The sequence below is a fragment of the Furipterus horrens genome, unplaced genomic scaffold (assembly GCF_987537825.1).
Source record: "Furipterus horrens unplaced genomic scaffold, mFurHor1.1.pri manual_scaffold_3, whole genome shotgun sequence".
Taxonomy (NCBI): Eukaryota; Metazoa; Chordata; class Mammalia; order Chiroptera; family Furipteridae; genus Furipterus; species Furipterus horrens.
The window spans coordinates 167,425,941-167,445,919 of NW_028327173.1; the positions used below are offsets into that span (position 1 = coordinate 167,425,941).

At 53.1% G+C, this 19,979-nt stretch overlaps 1 protein-coding gene across 6 annotated transcripts in view; it reads right to left on the reverse strand.

The window, feature by feature from the left end:
* RBPMS2 (RNA binding protein, mRNA processing factor 2) overlaps positions 1-19,979 on the reverse strand; it is a 45,063-nt gene that overhangs the window by 24,184 nt on the left and 900 nt on the right. For all 6 annotated transcript variants that reach the window (XR_016509805.1, XR_016509806.1, XR_016509804.1 and 3 more), the window contains exons 2-6: positions 7,059-7,136; positions 6,436-6,474; positions 5,687-5,749; positions 5,171-5,321; positions 4,517-4,668 (exon numbers count right to left, since the gene is read on the reverse strand). Coding sequence is in view for 3 of the 6 variants with exons in the window: in XM_090270759.1 (XP_090126885.1) it covers positions 4,517-4,668; positions 5,171-5,321; positions 5,687-5,749; positions 6,436-6,474; positions 7,059-7,136 (483 nt within the window). In the remaining 3 variants the exon portion in view is untranslated. The remainder of the gene's footprint in view (positions 1-4,516; positions 4,669-5,170; positions 5,322-5,686; positions 5,750-6,435; positions 6,475-7,058; positions 7,137-19,979) is intronic.

Sequence of the window (19,979 nt, forward strand, 5' to 3'; positions counted from 1 at the left end):
GATTAAGCCACACACCACACAGAAAGGGTCACGAGCCTCTTCTAACCTTTGAGCTGTCTGGCCTCACAGGCCATGGGATCTTCTTTCCGGCCTCCTGAACATCTGGGAGTGGTTCCCTTCCTTCCTCCCCTTTGCTGGGCCACAGATGCCCTCTCAGCTGGAAGTCCAGCTGGACACCGGAGCTCAGCCCACAAGAAGGGCGACGAGGAAACCAGCACCACTGCTAAGGACAAGCCTGTGCTCCAGCTCACGGAGTCCCCTGGTGGATCCTGACCACTGCCCTGTACCCAGCCTTCAGCTGGAGCAGCCCCCAGCAAGGAGGTGCCTGCCAGGCCGGGTGCCCTGCAGGGCTGGAGGAGGGGACGGCATTCAATGAGAGTGGGAGGCATGCTGGGGGCCTCCAACTCACCCTCTTTCACCACGAGGAAGCCAAGGTTTCCTGCAGCTGCCTAAGGGGTCCCTCAGAGAGCTCGCTCATCTGGCCTCACTCCCTCCACAAGCACTGAAATCCTACCCCCAATGCAGCAGCTTTTCCCAGCCTGAGATGAGTCGGCCACCTTCTTGGGGAGGAAATAGAGGAAAGACCCCATTTCTGAACCCTGAAGTGGGCTGCCTTTCCGCTTCCTTCAGACACCTAGGTTAGGTCAGCGGTCTGAGCCCTCTCAGAAGCACAGCCATTCCTGTCCCAGCTCAGACTAAGAGACCCTCCGGGCCTGCTGGTTGTTCACAGGGGATTTGGGGTCCCGAGAGGCCACCCCACAGGGACAGGCCCTTGGGTATCTAGAATGAACCAGGCTCCAAGAGGACCAGCAGCAAAACAAAAAAGGGCATGAACTCAGTCCTTGCTCACATCTTGGGACTGATGGACTGAGAAGGTAACGCCAGGAAGTGATGTGGGCAAAGAAATGAATTCACAGGAGAAGAAATAGAAATAGCCAATAAATACAGGAGCCTCACTCATCAGAAATTCAAAGCAATATCCAGTCTTACTTAACCCAGATTGGCAAGTCTGCACTTTGACCTTGTAACAGTGCTAGGAATTCATGATAAGGAAAACAAGCAGGACAGGGGCTCGGGAGGGGTGCACAAGGGCGACCCCCTGCTGCACAGCCTGTCTGTGGTCGAAAATGGCGTAAACCACCTACTTACCACCTACAGGGAGTGGGACACACTTTCACAGCAGTGGCCTGGTCAGGCAGCTTAGAGTGTAGATCTACATTTACTGATGTGGAAGAATGTCCTGATATTTAAGCTTTAAAATGATTAAGTTGCATATAGTAATTTTTGTAAAAGATTCCTCTATATAGATTTACTTACAAACTTGTACCCAACTACACCTACCAAGTCAAGGGCTTAAAGTAGCAGTTTTCTGGGGCGCAGAATGATAAACCAAAGGAGAAAAGACCTGCCTATTTTTTTTTTTTTTTCGATAAATGCAGACTTCTGATAGCTAATGCTTATGGAATACTTAGCACATACCAAGTTCTGTTCTAAGTAGTCTTCATGTATTAAGTTCATTGAATCCTTATAAAAACCCTGTGCAGTTGATGCTATTACCATTCCATTATACAGATAAGAAAACAGAGGTAAGGGAGCTCATAACTTTAAGGTCATCGGTAAGTGGTTGAGCCAATTTAAGGAAGGGGCAGAGCCACAGTGAGAGACCTCCATTTCCTCAGATGAAAGAGAAAACAAAGTCCAGTCTGGGAGGACCCTGGGACACAAGGGGACACAGAGAACCCCAGCTTTTAGGCTACTCTCTGTATGTGCCAGACCCCAGTGTGCCTCTGCCATCCACGCCTCTTGCGTGTTTCATCCTCTTAAAGGAGAAAATTCTATCAAGAGGATCAGAAGGTCGAGCAAGATGGCCTTCTGCCAAGACAGAGTGGTATGAACCACCTCCAGGTCCTTCCTGCAGGTCCAGTGCAGGCTGAGTGTGCCCATTTGGGGTAGAGAAAGGAAGGATTGCTTTCATCCCCTCTTGTCTCTCAGCTGCCACCTCCTTGCCCCCAAGCACAAAAAAACTCAGTTTTGTTGGTCCTCTGGGTTCAGAATAATCCCCTTAGGACCAACGCTGCCCAATTCCTCATTTAGGGATCTTCAGCCCCCACTTCAGGGCCAGCACTGTCAAAGGGCAGGAAGGGGCTCTGGACATGGAAAAGAAAAAAATGCTACTACTTGGAAATGCTTTTATGCCTATTACTGCATCTGATCCTACCAGCATGTTTTACTGTTGAGGACATGGCTTTCTAGACAGCGAGGAGCAGGAACAAAATTAATTACTACCTGGACTGATCTCTTGTCATTAGTCTCCCTCCCTAAAATGCCACTACCCTTTCAGGTGGCCTCCACCCACTTCCCTGGGAGACCAGAAGACAGGAACTCAGGCGCGGTGAGGCCTCCATGCTCAGGGAAGACCAGGTGAGGAAACTAGACAATGATACTGAATAACTGCCCTGATAACTGGAGCTTCTATAGCCATCCCTCTGTATAATCCTATAAAGTAGGTATGATTATCACCGTTCTGCAAAGAAGCTGAAACAGAGGTTAAGTGACTTGCCCAAGGTCACACATGTGTTAAAAGAGAGCCAGGATTTGGACTGAGGCAGCGGAACAACCACGAGCCATGAGGAGGGTGGGACAAGACTGGAATGGAAGACAACAGGGGGGCAGGGAGCGACACACCACCCCCACCCAGCTGGGGGGCGGGGGCACCCCAGGAAGGGCAGAAGCGTTTCTATTAAGCTGACGCACTAACTGTCCCTGGCTCCCAACCACTGCCCTGTCACTGTCACGGCCTAGCATCTCAGAGCAGATGAGGCAGAACCTTTCACCCGATCTGGTCTAACCCTCTCATTTTACAGATGAGGACACAGAGGCACAGAGGTGAAGCCACTTGCTGAAGATCAGGTAGCTAACTGGTGGCAAAGCTGGGATGAGAGGACCCCAGCAGTTAAAACGCCCCGTGTGGCCGGGAACCGTCAGAGACGACAAGGACAGCATTCCCTGCTACCTCTTCTGTGGCCATCACAGAACCTGGTTTGTGGTAAATACCCAAACATTTCGCTCTAAGGGAAAATCTTTACCACCTTTCTACCCCGATCAGCTTCCCAGCTGACTGTGCTGTGCAGCTGGGGAACAGAGCAAGTTTAACATCTTCTGGCCCTGGCTGGTGTGACTCAGTGGATTGAGCACTGGCCTGGGAACCAAAGTGTTGCCAGTTCGATTCCCAGTCAGGGCACATGCCTGGGTTGTGGGCCAGATCCTCAGTTGGGGGTGTGTGAGAGGCAACCACACATTAATGTTTCTCTCCCTCTCTTTCTCCTTCCCTTCCCCCTCCCTTCCCCTCTCTCTAAAAATAAAAAAAGTATTTTTACTAAAAAAAAACCCAAAACATCTGCCCTCAGCCAAAGGGCCATGGCCAGGAGAATTTCTCTGCTGAGGAGAAGAGTTCGCTAGGGCAGTAGCCCCAGAATCCGAACCTTCCACCCTGGAACTGGGCAACCCAGGTGTCACGACGGCCTCCAGAGGACTAAGGTGGAGAGGGACTTAGCCCTCAGCCGCAGCAGCTGACTACTCCCACCGCGGCTTCCAGTTCCTGCGAACCCTTCCTTCCTGACTTCTCATTTCCTTTTCCTCCTCGGCCCCTTCCACCGCCCTGGCCAAGGCCAGTCAGCCTCTGTTCTCTCCCTCTCAACAGCGCAGCACGCCCGGGCCAGTCCCTCTTTCCCACTGGCCAGAGGCCGAGGTGGGCTGGCCACTGCCCCTCAGCTCCCCTGAACTACCTGCCAGTGCCCTCGCCATACAGCTGGCACTCCTGTCACTGCCTCACAGGGGTGGGCGGTGCCTGCCCACCTGCCTCTTGAGCACCTGGCACGGCACTCAGGGAGCAGAGAGCCCTCCTGGCCCAGCTCCCCCTCCCGGACTCCCTCCTGGAAGCCCGCACACCCTGCCCCTGGCCCGGGCACACGCAGAGCATCCAGGATCCACAAGAACAGGACCACTCACTGAGCGGTCCGGATGTGTGTTCCAAGTGCCATTCTAGCACCCCTCATGTGTTAGCATTTAAGTCTCACAACAGCCCTGAGACAGGCAATATTATCCTCCTTTTCCACGTGACTTAAAAAAAAAAAAATCAGGGCACAGAAATCTTTAAGAGCTTTCTCAAGTTCATCAAGACAGGAGGAGACAGGAGGAGGCAGAAATAGGTAGCTGGGATCTGAATCGCGGTCTGTCGCCACAGGCAGCATGCAGCACGGTGCCATGGGTGTTCAGGGGGTGGTGGGACCACAGCTGGGTCTCTCTTGGGATTCTGCCTTGAATCCTTGATATGGCCTCACCACTCATCCTCTCCCTCCTCCATCAAGGCCCAAGTCCTAAAGGCACTGTCATGGAAGACAGTTCTGCCGCAGCTCTGGAGGCACGCGTGGTCCAGAGGCCAGGTGGGTAATAAGTGTGGCCAACTTAGAGCCTTCATGTTCCCCCTTCCTGCTTCTCCCCAAGAGGGAGAGCTTACCTGAGCGTGCAGGGCGGCGGCAGCAGCAGCAGTGGCAGCTGGGTAGGTGAACGCAGCATGTGAGATGGCTGGGGTCAGCTCTGTGGTGTACAGAGGGTAGGGGGCCCAGGCCTCTGGGGACGTGGGGATCAGAGCAGTCCCCATCAGGTCACCTACAAAGGGAGACAACAGCCCCCGTCATTAGAGCACTGGTCTTTCGTTCCGCCACCCCATTCCAAACAGAGAAGGGGGCCCAGAACTCTGGGTGAAGTATACGGTCCCCACTCAGGCCAGACTCCTTGAGACCAGGGAAAGAAACTGCATTAACTTGGCCTGGCACAGTGAGCATCTGGTCTGCTTTGAGAAACTCTCAGGTGGGCCTCCGCCCATCTTAACCAAGAGAAATCAGAGAAGGCTTCAGGGAAGTTGAGCAAGGTGATGGCTCAGGGACCCAGTCTGTCTGAGGTCCAACAAAGGCTGCAGGGCAGGACGAAGTGTTGGACCCATAGAGACAGGTGGCTGTGGACACAAGAAGCCTCCTTGAAAGTGGGGCATGCATGTGGACTGATTCCCTCAGTGGGAATCTCAATGTCTGCTCTCTTTATTAAACACCACTGGGCCCCCTAGCTCAGGCCAAGTGAAAGGGCGCAGACTGCAGCTCTGAGTGCCACTCACAGGGGTCCCGGGCGATGAAGTGTGCTCCTAGGGCGGGGTGAGTGCTGGGGGGATTTGGTGTAGCCATTAGCTTGTTCTTGGCCATCTTGGTGTTGGCTTTGGCGAACTCTAGCCTCAGGGTCTGCGGGTTCTCTGGATCAAAGCGAATACCCTATATCAGAGGGAAAAGAGCAGAAAGACTTGACTTTGTAGAACCCAGATAGTCTGTCCCCTGCAGTGGATACAGAAGGTCCCCAGAAATGATCTTGCCTGAAACACTTGCCCACATGGGGCCAAAACAGAGGACTCACTACTTGGGCGTTATGAGTACTGACGTTTAGCCAAGACAGCACAGCCAAGGCCTCTGCCCCAAGGCAACTAGGGAATAATGTCATCTGTGGGCCCTTCCCTTGGGCTTGGAGCGTAGGAAGGTTTGCAGAAAACAGAACAAGGACACCATTGCCTGGGGGGGGGGGGGGACGGGGGGGGCGGTGCTAGTTTATGGGTCAGAGAAAGACCTTTTCTCCATCTACTCACGTTCAGTGCATTCTTGGCTGCTTCTGCTCCTGCCCGGCTGTCAAAGATCACAAACCCAACAGGCTAGTAGGAAAGAGAGAACAGCCATGCATCTCTCCCAACATTCCATCTCCCTCCAAAAACAGACAAAAACCCCAAAATAACAAAAAGCCACTCTTGCCCATCTCCTTCCTATGTTCAGCTGGAAAAGAAGATTCTTATGCACCAAGTCTCCCACCAAGCGCCACGTTGTGGGAAGTGAGCTTCATCCACTGCATTGAACATCGCCCTCTCGGTAAAAGTCGTTTTTTTTTTTTTTAAAGTGCATGCAGGTAATTAAGAGTAAGTTCGATGTTTTCCCCAGGAAGTAAGGGGACTCCATATATCAAGTGCATGGGGAGGTTCCAAATTCAATTAAGGGAAAACAGGTTGAAATTCTTCCAGTTTCATTCTGCCAAGGTTCGGTTCAGAACCCAAATGGCTCCCAGCCTCCTGGCATCAGGAGCCAGAGCACAGCCATCACTTCTACGGTCCTGAGCCTCGGAGCCAGGCTGTGGCTTCTCAAGAGTCAGAGAGGGAGGACCAGGAGCTGAATGGTAAGAAGGCACCTGTGGAGGCCACTGTTTCATCAGCCCAGGGCAGAGAAGGGATACAGAGAGCAGGTCTCAGCTGCCAAAAATGCCTCAAGATTGAGGAAAAGGCAACAGACTTAGTACCAAGCTCAGCATTGGGCTGGGCCGAGAGGAAGAACAACCTTGGAGAGAAATTACCTGTCGCGACGTGAGCTTGATCAGGGACCCTTCATACCCCTGCAGAGAGAGATGGCCATTAACAGGGACGGTCAGAGCCATGGCTGTGCTGCCCCAGCCACCCCTGGCATTACCCCATCTTTTTTCCCTACTCTCTCCTGTACCATTCTCATACTCTTCTCCCCGCAAAGTCGACCCACTCTGCCCTCCACCATTGCTGGGCACCTCCCACCCTGCATTCTGAACGACACGGAGTCGCACATGGGTGGGCATTATGCCAGCAGCCATCACTTCAGGCGTAAACTCCCGTCCGCTCCACTAACTTGTGACCCAGACGCACAGAGCTTACCTTCAATCCACAAACTGGAAAGGCTACAGTGAATCTCAAAGATTACTTATACAGCAAAATCTACGGAGATTCCCCACATCCCCACTTGACAGAGGAGGAAACAAGAGGCTCAGAGGGGGTAAGCAATCAACAGAAAGTAAATGTCAATTAACAGCACCAGGACAGAGTCAGGTCTGTGATCACAGTTTTTAGATGCACTGATCTACGTCTTCCTGCCGCCCCATCCAGGTCAGAGATTCCTGATGCTTCGCCTCCATCCTAGGCTCTGCCAGTGGGTGGCTGGGCCCACACTCACCTTGAACGGCCTGAAGAGCAGGTAGAGTTCTCTGGGTTTAATGTCCACAGGAAGGCCACTGACAAACAGTGTCCGGACCTGGGGACAGAGACCACAGTGGTCAGGGCCACTGATGGAAGGACAGGGACGACGGCCCTTCAATCAGGAAGGAACTGGAATCCTTCCACAGTTAAGGGACGAATTCAGTACTTGGCTGAAGCAAATGAACACTCAGTTTTTTACCTTTTAACCTTTCAAAGCCCTTCCTGTGCACCTTCCTTTATCCAGGCTCATCAGCGCAGGTGTCACTCAGCAAGTGCCTGCTCAGCACCTCTGTGCAAGACTGTCCACCGCTGGACAGCGCAAGAGAGAGCGAGCCCCATTTAATAAGGGCACAGATCAAGGAACCCGAAGCAAACTATGGTGTCTTAGCACCCCCTGCCTCTCCCAAACGCACAATTTAAAGTGTATATTTTTCAGCAGACACCCATGGATCCCAGGGTGAGAGGCTGTCTGGTCTCAGGAAGAGGCCAAGATGTAAATGGAACACAGGTCCTACGCCATACCCCGGAGCGACTCCAACAGAAGGCCCCCCACTTTCACACCCATCTCCTACTGCTTCTGATGTAAGCTCCTCAGTGGCAAGGAACGTGTTCTCTTCTTGCCTCTATGCCCAGCTTCCAGTATGGTGCTGGTACTAAGTGTTTACTGAATCAGAGGCCTGGGTGAGGAGTCAGAGATGGAACAGTTATGCTGGGTTTTGAAGAATGAGTAGGATCTTGCCAGCTTCAAGTGAGGCAGATGACGCTAAGTTGTGAGCCTTGCCCTCAACATGGTTACAAGCTGGTGGTGAAGCCAGGTTTAGACACCAGATATCCATCCTGTGACGCCAGCCAAACCTGACTTCCTGAATTGCGTGATAGCCTGTGGGACCCAGCCAACAGCCTTTTCATAGACAATGGCTTGAATCAGGAACCTGGGGCAACCGGGCAAAGTTACACCCAACACACACACCCCCCACGACTATGGCTATGGAAACCAGCTGGCAGTGACCAGTGCCACTGCCCCGACCCCCCCAGAATGACTCCCAGCCCAGGCCTGATTTTAAAAATGAGTAAGGACAAGCTTCTTCACTCACGAGAGTTTTTGCCAAGACGCATATCTGTGCCATTTAGGCCACATCGTTCCCCTTTAGTCATGCCTTTCCCTTACCAGACGTGCCTCGGCTCCCAGGCCCAGGGGGAAGGTTCTGCACACTTCACAGCCCCGGCAGCTCTGCGCCCCTGCACACACAGTATTCACACACTGCCTTGTGCACAGAAGCACCTGGGAGAAACTGGGCAGCCCCTGGCCTCCAGAGGGCAACCATCCTCTATACCCTCTGCGCTTTGATGGAAGGGCCTTTCATTTCCATGTAATCCCCTAAACCAGTGGTTCTCAACCTTCCTAATACCGCGACCCTTTAATACAGTTCCTCATGTTGTGGTGACCCCCAACCATAAAATTATTTTCATTGCTACTTCGTAACTGTAATTTTGCTACTGTCATGAATCGTAATGTAAATATCTGATATGCAGGATGTATTTTCATTGTTACAAATTGAACATAATTAAAGCATAGTGATTAATCACAAAAACAATATGTAATTATATATGTGTTTTCCTATGGTCTTAGGCGACCCCTGTGAAAGGGTTGTTCAACCCCCAAAGGGGTTGCGACCCACAGGTTGAGAACCGCTGCTCTAAACGGAAGTGACTTGCTCAGGTCACATAGCTTTTCTTTAAAGGCAGCAGAGCTGGTAGTCATCTGGACTGGCGGAGATGACACTTGCTTCTGGGTGCCAGCCGACCCTCTGGGAAGGGCCACAAGAGTGCAAGCCAGCCAGGGCCCTGCTGGGTGGACCTGGATCACTCCTCCTCCCTGTGATGGCGGGATGTGGTTTGGGTCAAAGACGTAGAACCAGAGCTGCCCCATAGAAATTTCTGCCCCAGTTCTTTCTAGGGGCCACCCTTTTCACCCCTGCTAATTTTAAACCCTTCCTCAAACGGCTCCTTCTGGCCAGACCTCCCCAGAGGCCCCCCTAAAATAACAAGTTCTCAGCAGTTTCCTGCTTGGGTGGGGGCGGGGGTATCCCAGCTCAGATCCTTGTTTCCAGCCTCCCCTCTAGGCCAGATGTTTCTAGCCTCTTCTGGTTTCTATCTTTTAGGTTCTGAAGTGCTCATAAGGCTACAATATCGCTCCCATCCTATCCCTGGCCACCTCTCAGGAAACAGGCTGAGGCCAAAGCAGTTAAGGATGAGGTGGTGGGTCCCTGTCCACCAGGTCACAGGCCCTTTGCTGGGAGGTTAAGTCACAGGAACCTTGGCCTATTCTCCCTGGTTCTTACTTTATCCTAGCTACCCTGGCAGATGACAGCCTCCTGCCTAGCCTCTGCACAGGCAGGGAAACTGAGGCCCCAAAAAGGGCTCATGAAGCTTAGTTCACCAAGGAGCAGGGCTGGGTAAGACCCAGGCACCCTGACTCAGTCATCTGTTCCACCAGCAAACTGCTCGGCTGTGGGCACAGATGGAGTGGCACCTGGGTGGCCTTGTTAGCCTCACGGGTGGGTGAAGTGCTGCCATCAGCCATTCGGCAGCCAGTCCCCTCCTTAAGCACTTGTTTAGGATGACAGCTAAGCTGGAGTGACGAGGGCAGAACAAGAAGAAACTGGTAAACCAGAGTAGGGGGAAGCAGGCGCGCAGCAGGCTGGTCAGCTACACGCTGAGAGGACAAGAGGTTCTAGAGTCCACTGACTTGCCTTTCTGCTTCCCGCTCCCTCTGGTCCCGCTGCAGTCCATCTCCTCCAGGTCCCCAACAAGCTCCAGGGGCACCAAATGCAGGCGGTCTCACAGCGGCTGTTTGCGCTGCCTCTCAGGCCACCCTCCCTCGTTCCTTCACTGAAGGGCACCCCTCCCACCCACCCATCCTTCACGCCCTCTGCTTCCTCACTTCCCCCTCCCTCCTCTGAAGTCCTACAGGGTCCTTAGGCTCGCTTACATAGTTTCTACCTCTCACCTGAACTCTATAAAACCCCAGAGAAGGGAGCCTAGTCTCAAAAACTTTCACGTCCTCCAAAGCACCTAGAGCCAAGCCTTGGCTTTTGGACATCCAACGTCTCTATGCACCTTAGTCCTTCCAATGGAACTCCCAGCCCGAGACAGACATAGCTCAGCATGGCCAACAGAGTAATACCATAAATGGGAAAGACCACCTTCAATGGCAAGTATGAGCAGACGATGCAAGACCACAGCCATGTCCTCAGCACAACTGGAAGACAGTCTGGAATTGGGTAGAGTAGGTACTGGGGGAGAACTGGAGAATAGATGGAGAATCCTGAGAAGTCAGTAAAAGGAATGTGTTGAGGAACCGCTCTTCTGATGGAATCCACTGGAAGCACCAAATTCAACATGGACAAAGAACTTGGCCAGAGAGGTGTTCCACCACACAGGACATCGCAGACGTGGCTGTGTGGCCTTCGTGGCACGAGAACAGATTCAGCCTTGCTGAAGGTCCCAGCCAGCATCAGAGCTGCCTAAGGGAACCAGCTGGCCTTTTGGCACAACTGAGTCCCCTGCCGAGCAAGGCTCTGGGGGCTCCTGAGGCAGCTCTTGCCTTAGGCAAGTCCTGCTGCCAGTCTTCCTCTGAAGCTGCTGGGAGCGCGGGGGGGGGGGGGGGGGGGGGCGGAGCGCGGGGGGGGGGGGGAGGCCCAGCGCCTGCTGCTAAGTCCACAGGCTATCACTGGTCAGCAGACTTCCTGGGGCTGTCTGGCTCTTTGCTGTGTGTTTCTGGGCTCTTTCCCTCGCAGCTGGCGCTGGACCTACAGTGACTAACGGTTTCCAACCACCTCTGGACCACTCCTCGTTTTCTCCACTGGTGGCCCCTGAATCTCACTCTCAGTGCTCCAGGGGAGTGGCAGAGAGGGGCAGTACCTGAAAGGCACAGGAAGGGGCGGTCCCCCTCCCATAAAAAAGGTTTGGGAGGAGCCTCTCAACCACACTCTCTAATCTCAGCGAGACAGAGGACCCAGGCTCCCAGAGCTGTCCAGTCCTTTCCTTTGTGACAGAAAGGGGAACTGCAGGTCATCATCCAGGTCTTCCTCTCCTCGCTGCAGCCCTCCCAGCCCAGAGGTAAGAGCTCACGTTTTAGAGGGAAAAGAGAAGGAAGAAGGGGCTCTGACAGACTCATTCCCTATCTATGTGTCCATGATGCTCTTCTATCAGACAAACTGAAATCTGTTTAAAGACCTTCAGAAAAAAAAGGAATTTAAAAAAAGCCTCAGGTGCAAGGTGACAGTGACACCCAAGGCATCAGCCTTAGCACAAGTTCAGGCTTCTGCAGAAAAAGCTTTCAGACCAGACATTGATCAATCTCTGCCAGTCCAGGGGCACATCTCTCTTGGCTCTGGACATGTCAATGGGAAGACCTGTCATTCAGGTGTCCCCAAGCCAGGCCAGCTTCCTCAACAGTGGCTGCTCAGGTCTCCCGCCTCCCCAGGGCACACACAGGGCCCAGCTCACAGGGGTCCCTGCAGGAATTAAGGGAAGGAGGCTGGCAGGGAAGCAGGAGGGGGTGGCTGCAGCTAAGCAAAGACCCCAGGTGGCACAGAACCGGGGTGTGGCGCCAGCAGGGGCCACAGAGCCCTCCTTCCCCCGTGAAAAGGACCCCACTCTCAACTGGCGGCCAGGCTGGGGTTTGGCGACTCTGCTTTCACCAGGCGTGTGTCCTCCTCTGCAAGGGGAAGGACAGGCCTCATGATGAGGGCTCTGTAGCTCTAACCTGTCCCAACCTTTCGACACAAAAGACCTCCTTCCTACTGGGCATTCAACACTCACTGTCTCATTAAGGGCAGGAGCAGGATATTGTGGCCCAGAGAAGGGGCTCCGTAAGTATCAGCTTTTATTAGAGATGGAGACGGTAAACACAGCTTTCAAAAACAGTGGTCTGCCCATGGATATTAGACCCTCTTACCCCGACTCTGAAGGACAACCACAGCCTTCTTCCTACCCCAGCCTGGTAATCTCCAAGACAGCAGCATGGACTTCAGGGTCCACCCGCTCAGAGGACGAACCTATCTCCACAAAGGATGCTGAGGCCGGAAAACATCATCAGGGCCGCTCCCCACTCTTGCCCCACCCCACTCCCAAACAAACCCCACAGGTCCACCAGGAGCACGCTGCCGCAGAAGACAGACTTCTGCTTTCCAGGCAAATCCCTGCCTCACAAGGCTGGGATTCAGGGGAAGACACACACTCGGGAAACTTGACTCAGGGCAACAGAAACATTCTACCAAAGAGATAAAGATGATACTTGAAAAGTGATTCTTTGCTGAAACCCCTTAGCATCTCTGGAAGTTAGAATTCAGTCTGGAAAAGAAAAACTGTTTCAACTATCCACTCCATCAAGATGTTCAAGTAATGCGCTTGCTTCGAACCTCGCCGACTGGCTGCTGAGAGAGAACTCCGCTGGTGTCATCTGGATGGAAAACACCACTTAGGGAAGGCCGTGGAATCCAAAAAGGGAAAAACAAGCCTCTCATAAGCCCCTCCCACATCCTTCCCCAGCTCCCAGCCCTGGGCAGCAACAGAAATGCAGAATACTTGAGCTGGAAGAAACCTTATTTTTGGATGAGGAAACCAAGGCCCCCCGAGTCCAGCGAGTTGCTTGTGGTCACCGAGCATGTCAGAAGCAGACCCAGTGTGCCCAGGTGCTCACAAATCAAAGCTCTTTTGCAGACCATGATCTCACACCGCCAACCACTCAGACGCCAGTGGGGTCAGCCTTGGGCACCCAGGAATGGGTAGGTGGCCTTCAGCTCCTGACCTAAGACAGCAGAAACAGCCCCTTGCACAAGGCTGTTGGGGGTCCCACTGGATGACTCCATGGTTAGTGCTAAACAGTTACTTGTAAGGAGGTCAAAGGGAAAACTGACAGACTGCCAACTCCCAGCAACTGAGTGTAGCCTTGTGCCCCTCTGACTAGGGGAGGTGAGGATGGGAGGCTAGAGTAGGGTCCCTCGCACAACTTGGACAGGACAGCTGGGCATACGTGGCCCAAGGAAGCCTGAGCCCAGGCCTCCCTGCCCCCCCCTCCCACCAGCCAGTCCATGGAAGTTTATAAGCTGCAGCTTGCATTACATACAGCTTATGGCCTTCCTGATATAAAGATACAGTACTGAAGATCCTTTTTGAACTTGTACCAGCCATCATCACACCCAGCTTTGATCTGGCTCCTTCAAGAGAAAAGAGACCCCACTGAGAACCAAGACAGGGGACTCGGGTACAACCTCCTGCTCCACAAACAACTGCTGACCAGACATGGGCACAGAAGAAAAAGGGCCTCAAGCCAATTGTCAGGAGCTTGGGTTGAAGTCCCAGCCCAGCCAGGCAGGTGGTTTCGTGGCCGTCCTCCACTGCCTCAGCAATAAAGGAGAGGGTGACAAGTCTGAGGGTCCTTCATATTCCACCTTCTAAGATACCAGGGAAGCAGGAGAAGGTGGCCTCTATCTGCTCAGAGCGTTACACTTTTTTCCTGCCCATAGGAAGACAAAATAAAGAGGTAAAGAAGGGGCTAGAGAATGAGAAGGCAGAAGAGCAGAAATCAGAGAAGCCAGGCCCTGGGCCAAGTTGGGCCTGGGGGGTTGAGAGGGAGGGGTCCCTGCTGTGGCAACACTGGGGCTGCCTAACAGAAAGCTCAAAGCAGTCACACCCTCCCATGCAGAGACCTCAGCAGTCAAGGTTTTTCTCTGGTGTATGTACGTAGGGGGTGGGGTGGGGGCTGGGTTCTGCCTGGGTCCCATGCTTAGGCTTGGCACTGGCAGGTCGCTCTTACCCCTCCCAGGGGGAAAGAAGTCCCTCTGAGTGAGGCCACTTGATGAGAGGTGGATGGAATGTGGCGACATGGCCTGTAGACCCAGGACTTATAAGGGCTGAACAAAGACATAGGAATAAAGAGCAAGCAGATGCAGCCAGACAGTGGATGGGAATGGGGACGCACATGCTCCCAGATCCCCAGCACTTCCCTTGCTTCCTCCAAGGGGCTCTGGGCTGCTCAGCTCCCAGGCTGGGGTGCCAACAATGCCATCACGGTCTCATCTGGTGTGAAGCCCCAGGCTTAGGGTCTGTTCCAGGCTTTTGCTTGCCCCTGCTATAGTTCCAGCACCAAATCACATTAGCAGGGCGTGGCTCTCTTGACAGCACTTTGTGGTTTCCAGTTTCTTCACGCTTATCATTGGCACGTGAGCCTGGCAGCCCTTTGATGTGACAGGCAAGAGTGATACAGGTCCATTTCACAGATGGGGAAACCAGTTCAGGGATCAGGTGCCTGGCCAGCCAGTGGCAGGGCTAAGCATCCAGTCCAAGTTGCCTGGGAAGTTGGGGCTCTTCCCCCATAGCTTGTAATGTGTCGAAGACTTTGACTGTATGCGTGTATGGGTAGGGAACTGAGTTCTCTAAAGGGAGACACAAGGCTGTCATGTATATTTTTCTTTTTCTTTCATTCTTTTTAAATTTTATTCTTTTGGTGGGGGAGCTGGCATGTATAAAGTGTTCAATAAGAAGGCTTCAGACCCGAGACCCCAATCTACTTCTAGCCCCAGGAACAGGCTTACTGTCTTGGGAGTACACCTGGTCAAAGCCTGCCATGAGCACCAGCCCGCACCTCATTCACAGGGCCAGACCAAACAGCGTGAACTGCACTGTGCAGACTCGGTGGTATGGCCAGGCACCTGCTTTCCATTTGGTTCCAGACAGAGCCAGGGCCCGAGGCTTTCAGAAGTGACTCAGAGTGGCAGGCTCCCAGGGCTCCCAGCATGGAGCACACCCCCCCACCGGCAAGGTTCCCACCCCTTCTGTGACATACACCTCTCATCCTTCCTGGTACTGTGTGGGCAGCCAATGCCAATCTAACACCTGTCCCTTGTACCTGGCAAGGGTCGCAGTTGTCACCACTGCCACACACCGCCCCACAGATTCCAAGCTTTGGCCTAGGGGCAACTTACACCCCCCTCTCCCAGCTCCAAAATCAATACCTCCAACCCTTAAACCACGTGATGTTATTTCTGCGTGAACACACCGTGCTGGCCACACACAGCACTAAGCCCCCCCACATCGCCCACTGGCTGAAGCTGATGACGCCTAACAAGAGATGTTTCCTAATGTAACACTTGTGTTGGGAGAGGGTTTCTGTTCAGGGATAGAAGCTGCATTCAGGTCTGGAGCTCCCCTGTCACAAATACCTTACAATCCCTCCATCCCCAGCTGTACCTGGACACGGCCACAGCTATCCATCAAGAACAGGGCAAAAGTTCTTCACAGCAACAAAGGTTCTCAAAAATGGTCTCAGGTCCTATTCCAGAAACCATTCCTGACCCTCCACCACCCCAGTAAAAGCCCAAGGCCCATTTCAGGAAGGGGACGTTGGCTATTCCCAAGAGGAGCTAGGTGCTACAGACACTTATCCCACGGCCTGGTCCAGTCAGGCCCTGCCCCTTCTCCCTGGGAGTCCGAGCCTGTTCAGAACTATACGGGCGGTCTTGATGACTTGTGACAGCCATGAACTTCTGCTCAGTCAGCCAGAAATGACTAAAGGCCATGGCAGATGGGTCTAGACAGACCCTCCCACTGCACCCATCCCTTGCTATACTCCAGAGCCCCCCAGCACAGATGGAGCTCCCAGTGGGCTGCCTCTTCAGGAAGGGAGGACCCCACAATACTGTCGCCTGCCTGGCCTTGGCACATCTTTGAGGCCATCTTATTCTTTCCATCCAAGGATGGGATAGAGGAAGAAGCAGAAAGCAAGGCGTCTGTGCTGGTCCCTGGGGAGACAGACAGGGTCCTGGAATATGAAGCCTCGTGGGTTGTCTGCAGTGCCCGCCTCACAGCAGCATGGTTTCCGAAGCATAGTGATGGGCTCTGTCCCACAGCCTCACGGCTCTGCCAGGGGCAGGAGGACCCTTCTGAGGCAGCCGTGGTGAGGGGATGGCAGAGGAACTCGAGCACTCCTGCTCAGCTCTGAAAACACGAGGTGGGTGGCCTTAGACTGGGAGCTCGGCTGTCAGGGCAGGCAGAAAGGGCTCCTCCTCTCCTCCACCTCCCAGGCCTGCCTGCAGGTCCAGTGGGAAGCAGGAGAGCAAAGGCTCAGCATCCCGCAAGTTCCTGTCCTGCCTTTATTTACAGTAATCGCCAGCTGCCCACTGAAGATGGGGATGAGAAGTCAGATGTCCAAACACTGAATGAGATTTAGAAGCTGGTTCTTACTGGGGCAAACCAGCCAAGGCCATCTGTGTGCAGGGAAGGAGGAGATAAGGAGACCCAAGAGAATGCCTCTCTCCCCCCACGCCCCCCAAATAGACAGGCGGTTTAATAAGAGCAAGTGTGTTTCTTTAGTTAAGGTGCCCAAAGCACTTTAGTTAAGGTGTGTGAAGGCAGTCAGCCCCAGGACAGGACCAAAAGAACAGAAAAATAAAAACGACCTGGTCTGGTTTTTATTATCACCAGAAGATGGCAATTCTAAACAGTATCTGTGATAAAATGCTTCTCCGGTAGGGATGGACGGCTCCCCTCACCCAATGCTGAACAAAGGGACTGGTCTCTGAGCTTCTATTGAGACCCGAGCATCCCCCAAAGCTCAGACTTCAAAAACTTTAGTTGCAGGATTTTTTCTCCCCCTGCCCCCAAGACTCACCAAAAACCATAATATAAAACAGAACAGCAGGTATAACGTGAAGAGCAAACTCTGGATTCAAATCCCAACTCACCCACTCACTAGCTGCATGAAAGTTACCTAAGCTCTGTTTCTTCTTCATTTATTGTGACAACAATGTAAGTAACTCATAGGGCTGTGGTGAGAGCTGAAGAGTTCAAATGGCAAAGTGCTCAGAGCACTGCCTGGCACAAATACTATATATGGGCCTACTATTATTAGGATAGCCTCTCCTGTAGGTTATTTGGGCAGATGGGACACATCTACAACATCCAGGAAGGAGAGGAGCCTGACTTACTGGAATCTGCCTGAATCCGCCTGCCTGGGCCGTTTCTAGGTAAAAGCCAGAAGCATAGATGCGTCCCTTCCTTTCAACCAATAAAAGCCAGTAGACAGAGTACCAACAAGTCTCAGATTCTGTCAAATGCTTTTGATGACAGAGAAGAAAAATGGAGGGCGGGGAGGTGCCCAGGTCACATGCTGGACCCCAGAATTCCCTCACACTCATCTAGGGTGCTAACCCTGGCCCACCTACCAGGTGTCAGGGATGTGGTTGGTTCCTAGAGGACATATGATGAACCCAGGGGTACCAGGCCTTGGCCCAGCTGAACACAAGAAACAAACAAAGATGGAGGTGGGAGGACAGCAAGGGACCGAGACTCACAAGTCAAACTGTCACCCCCTTTGCTGCCATTTATCCCTGTCTATGGTCTCCGATTAAGCTGTCATAAAAATTCCTTAACTCATGGAAACTCAACTCCCCCCATCCCAAGATTCCAAACGCTACCCTCCCCTTAGGGGACCCAATGAATAATTAGTATAACTTAGTATTACCTTCTGTTAGGAAAGTAAAGTGTCCATTTTCAAAACAGAATGTTTTCAAACCACACACACCCTTCCCCAGAAACAATGTATTTACCTAGCCAACCCTCAAGAATCACTAAGACAGGACATGCTTGGGTCTGATGCTGAGCAGCACTGGACGCAAGCCTGCCCTGAGCAGGGTTCACATGGTGTTACCTCTCCTTCTAAAGCCTGGGCGCCAGACACAACCTGCCTGGGGTAGGGTACAGCCTCTAACTGGCACCCACACTTAGCTCTTCCCCTGCAGACCCTCCCCTTAATTCCTTGTTGCCCTCGCTTTTACACCTGCTATTCTCTCCTTGGAATGCCTTCTCCACCCCCACAGGTCTAACAATGTCCTTCTCAGTCACGTCTCAGGGAGGGCTGACCTCTAACTTCTCAATGGCACCACTGGATCACTTGCTGATATACCTTTATTTTATCTACCATTGTATTTAACATTCCATCGCTTCCTGGCAAATCCTTCTCACCTCCCAGTCTGTGTTCTTTTACCTACGTCCCTGACCCTGGTCTGGAAAAGGAACCTAATGCTTATGATATGAATGAGTCCCCAGGGGTAGGGCAGGAAAGCAAGGAGAGTCTAGGCTATACAAACAAAGCAGCTGTCAAGAGTCAAAGCTATAAAAAGACAAGCAGCCCCAGTGAAACCCCATCCTGGAACCATGAAAAAAATACACCCCTTTCTCCAGTGACCTAACACAGGGATCCCCAACCCCTGGACTGGGAACAAAGCTCACCTGAGCTCCACCTCCTGTCACTGCCACCCCCACCCCCCACTCCTGTCTTCCACAAAGCTGGTCTTTGGTGCCAAAAAGGTTGGGGACCACTGAGCTAACTAACACCTTTAAGAAGTGAGGTCTTATGGTGGACAGGTAGGATTCCTTGGTTTTCTAGGGTTGCTTTAGTTAATCTCCAATAGTCAACTGGGAAGAGCCAGTCTAGGTCAACCATGAGAATAACCACTACTGCTAATGCAGAGTCTCCAGGGGGTGGCTCTTAGGGGTTGCAGAACAGCTTAAGGGGCATCTAAGCTAAATGGAAGGAGTCTGGTTCCAGCTCAAACCACCAAAACAAGATGGAACCCCAGCAAGAGAGCTCTTGGCCCACTGTTCAGATGCTCATCAGGGGAGGGAGCCAATACTTGCACTTCCCTGACCAGAGCAGACATTGGGCGCCAGGAGATTCCCAGAGCCCTTAGTTTTAGACCTTTAAACATGAGCCCAGGGCCCTCCACCACCAGCTGCACTGACTCCCTGAACCACTACACCTCTGTGGCCACCTCCATGCCAAGGAATAGCAAGGACTCCGCTTCTTGAGGATTTTCCCCTCTCACAGAAAAGGCCCTTAGAAAAAGTGATCAATACCTGAAATGCTTTCTCCAAGATGGCCTGGCCGCATGGTTCACCCTTCCCACTTCAAAGTGGTGGGTCTGAGGGTTAGCCCAGCCTCTTGGACAGTGTGAGGTCCCTGCTAAAGTCAACCCTCCAGCAGAAGTGGCACTGGGGGCATTGTCCAGCTTCACAGGAGACCAAGCAGAGACCCCACACACACCTGTCACCCTCCCCAACTCTCAGAGGGAGATTCTAAACCACCAGGAAGAATCAGGATGAGGTTCAGGTCCCCAAAGTCATGGACCTGTGGGCATCAAAGTCCAAGGAGGACAAGACCTTCAGGAGCCAAAACAATGCCACTGCACCAGAGCCCATACCATACCAGTGGACATATGTCAGGCCCTCCCTTGTCACCCTTCAGAGTGAAGAGTTGTGTATTTCTTCTTTCTCCCCCACCCCACCCCCAAAAAGGAGACTCTAGACCTAGATTCTCAGATGTCATGCCATTGGTGGGCTGGGGCTGGCAGCAAGCCTCTGAATTGCTAAGAGTGGGAGCTGGCAGTGGGACCCTCCCACCACCCCTCCCACTTTGAGGAGCCCAGCCCAGCAGTGGGGCCGCGGCCGCCATGCTGCACCAAATCCACAGCACGGCCCGCAGTGATGCCACTGGGATGGAGGGAGGCAGCAACGCCAGCCCCCACCAAGAGGCTCTGCGGTTTCTTCCCCGGACCAAGGGGAAGGGAGCTTAGGGTGGATAACTGGCCCTTGGTTTCCTGGGCAAGAGCATGCCAGGGAGGGGCAGGAAGGGTCTCTCAGCCTTGGAGTGACACAGCAGAGGCCGGAGGCCCGTGGAGGGAGCTGCAAACCACGGCCCCTTTCTACACCAGTTTTCATCTATGCCGGCCCAACTCCTGGTCTCCATTCACCGATAGCCGCCTCCACCACCTCAACCCCCACACATCCTCCCCGACTTCGCCATCCCACTAACCACCCAGCTGCTGGAGATGTC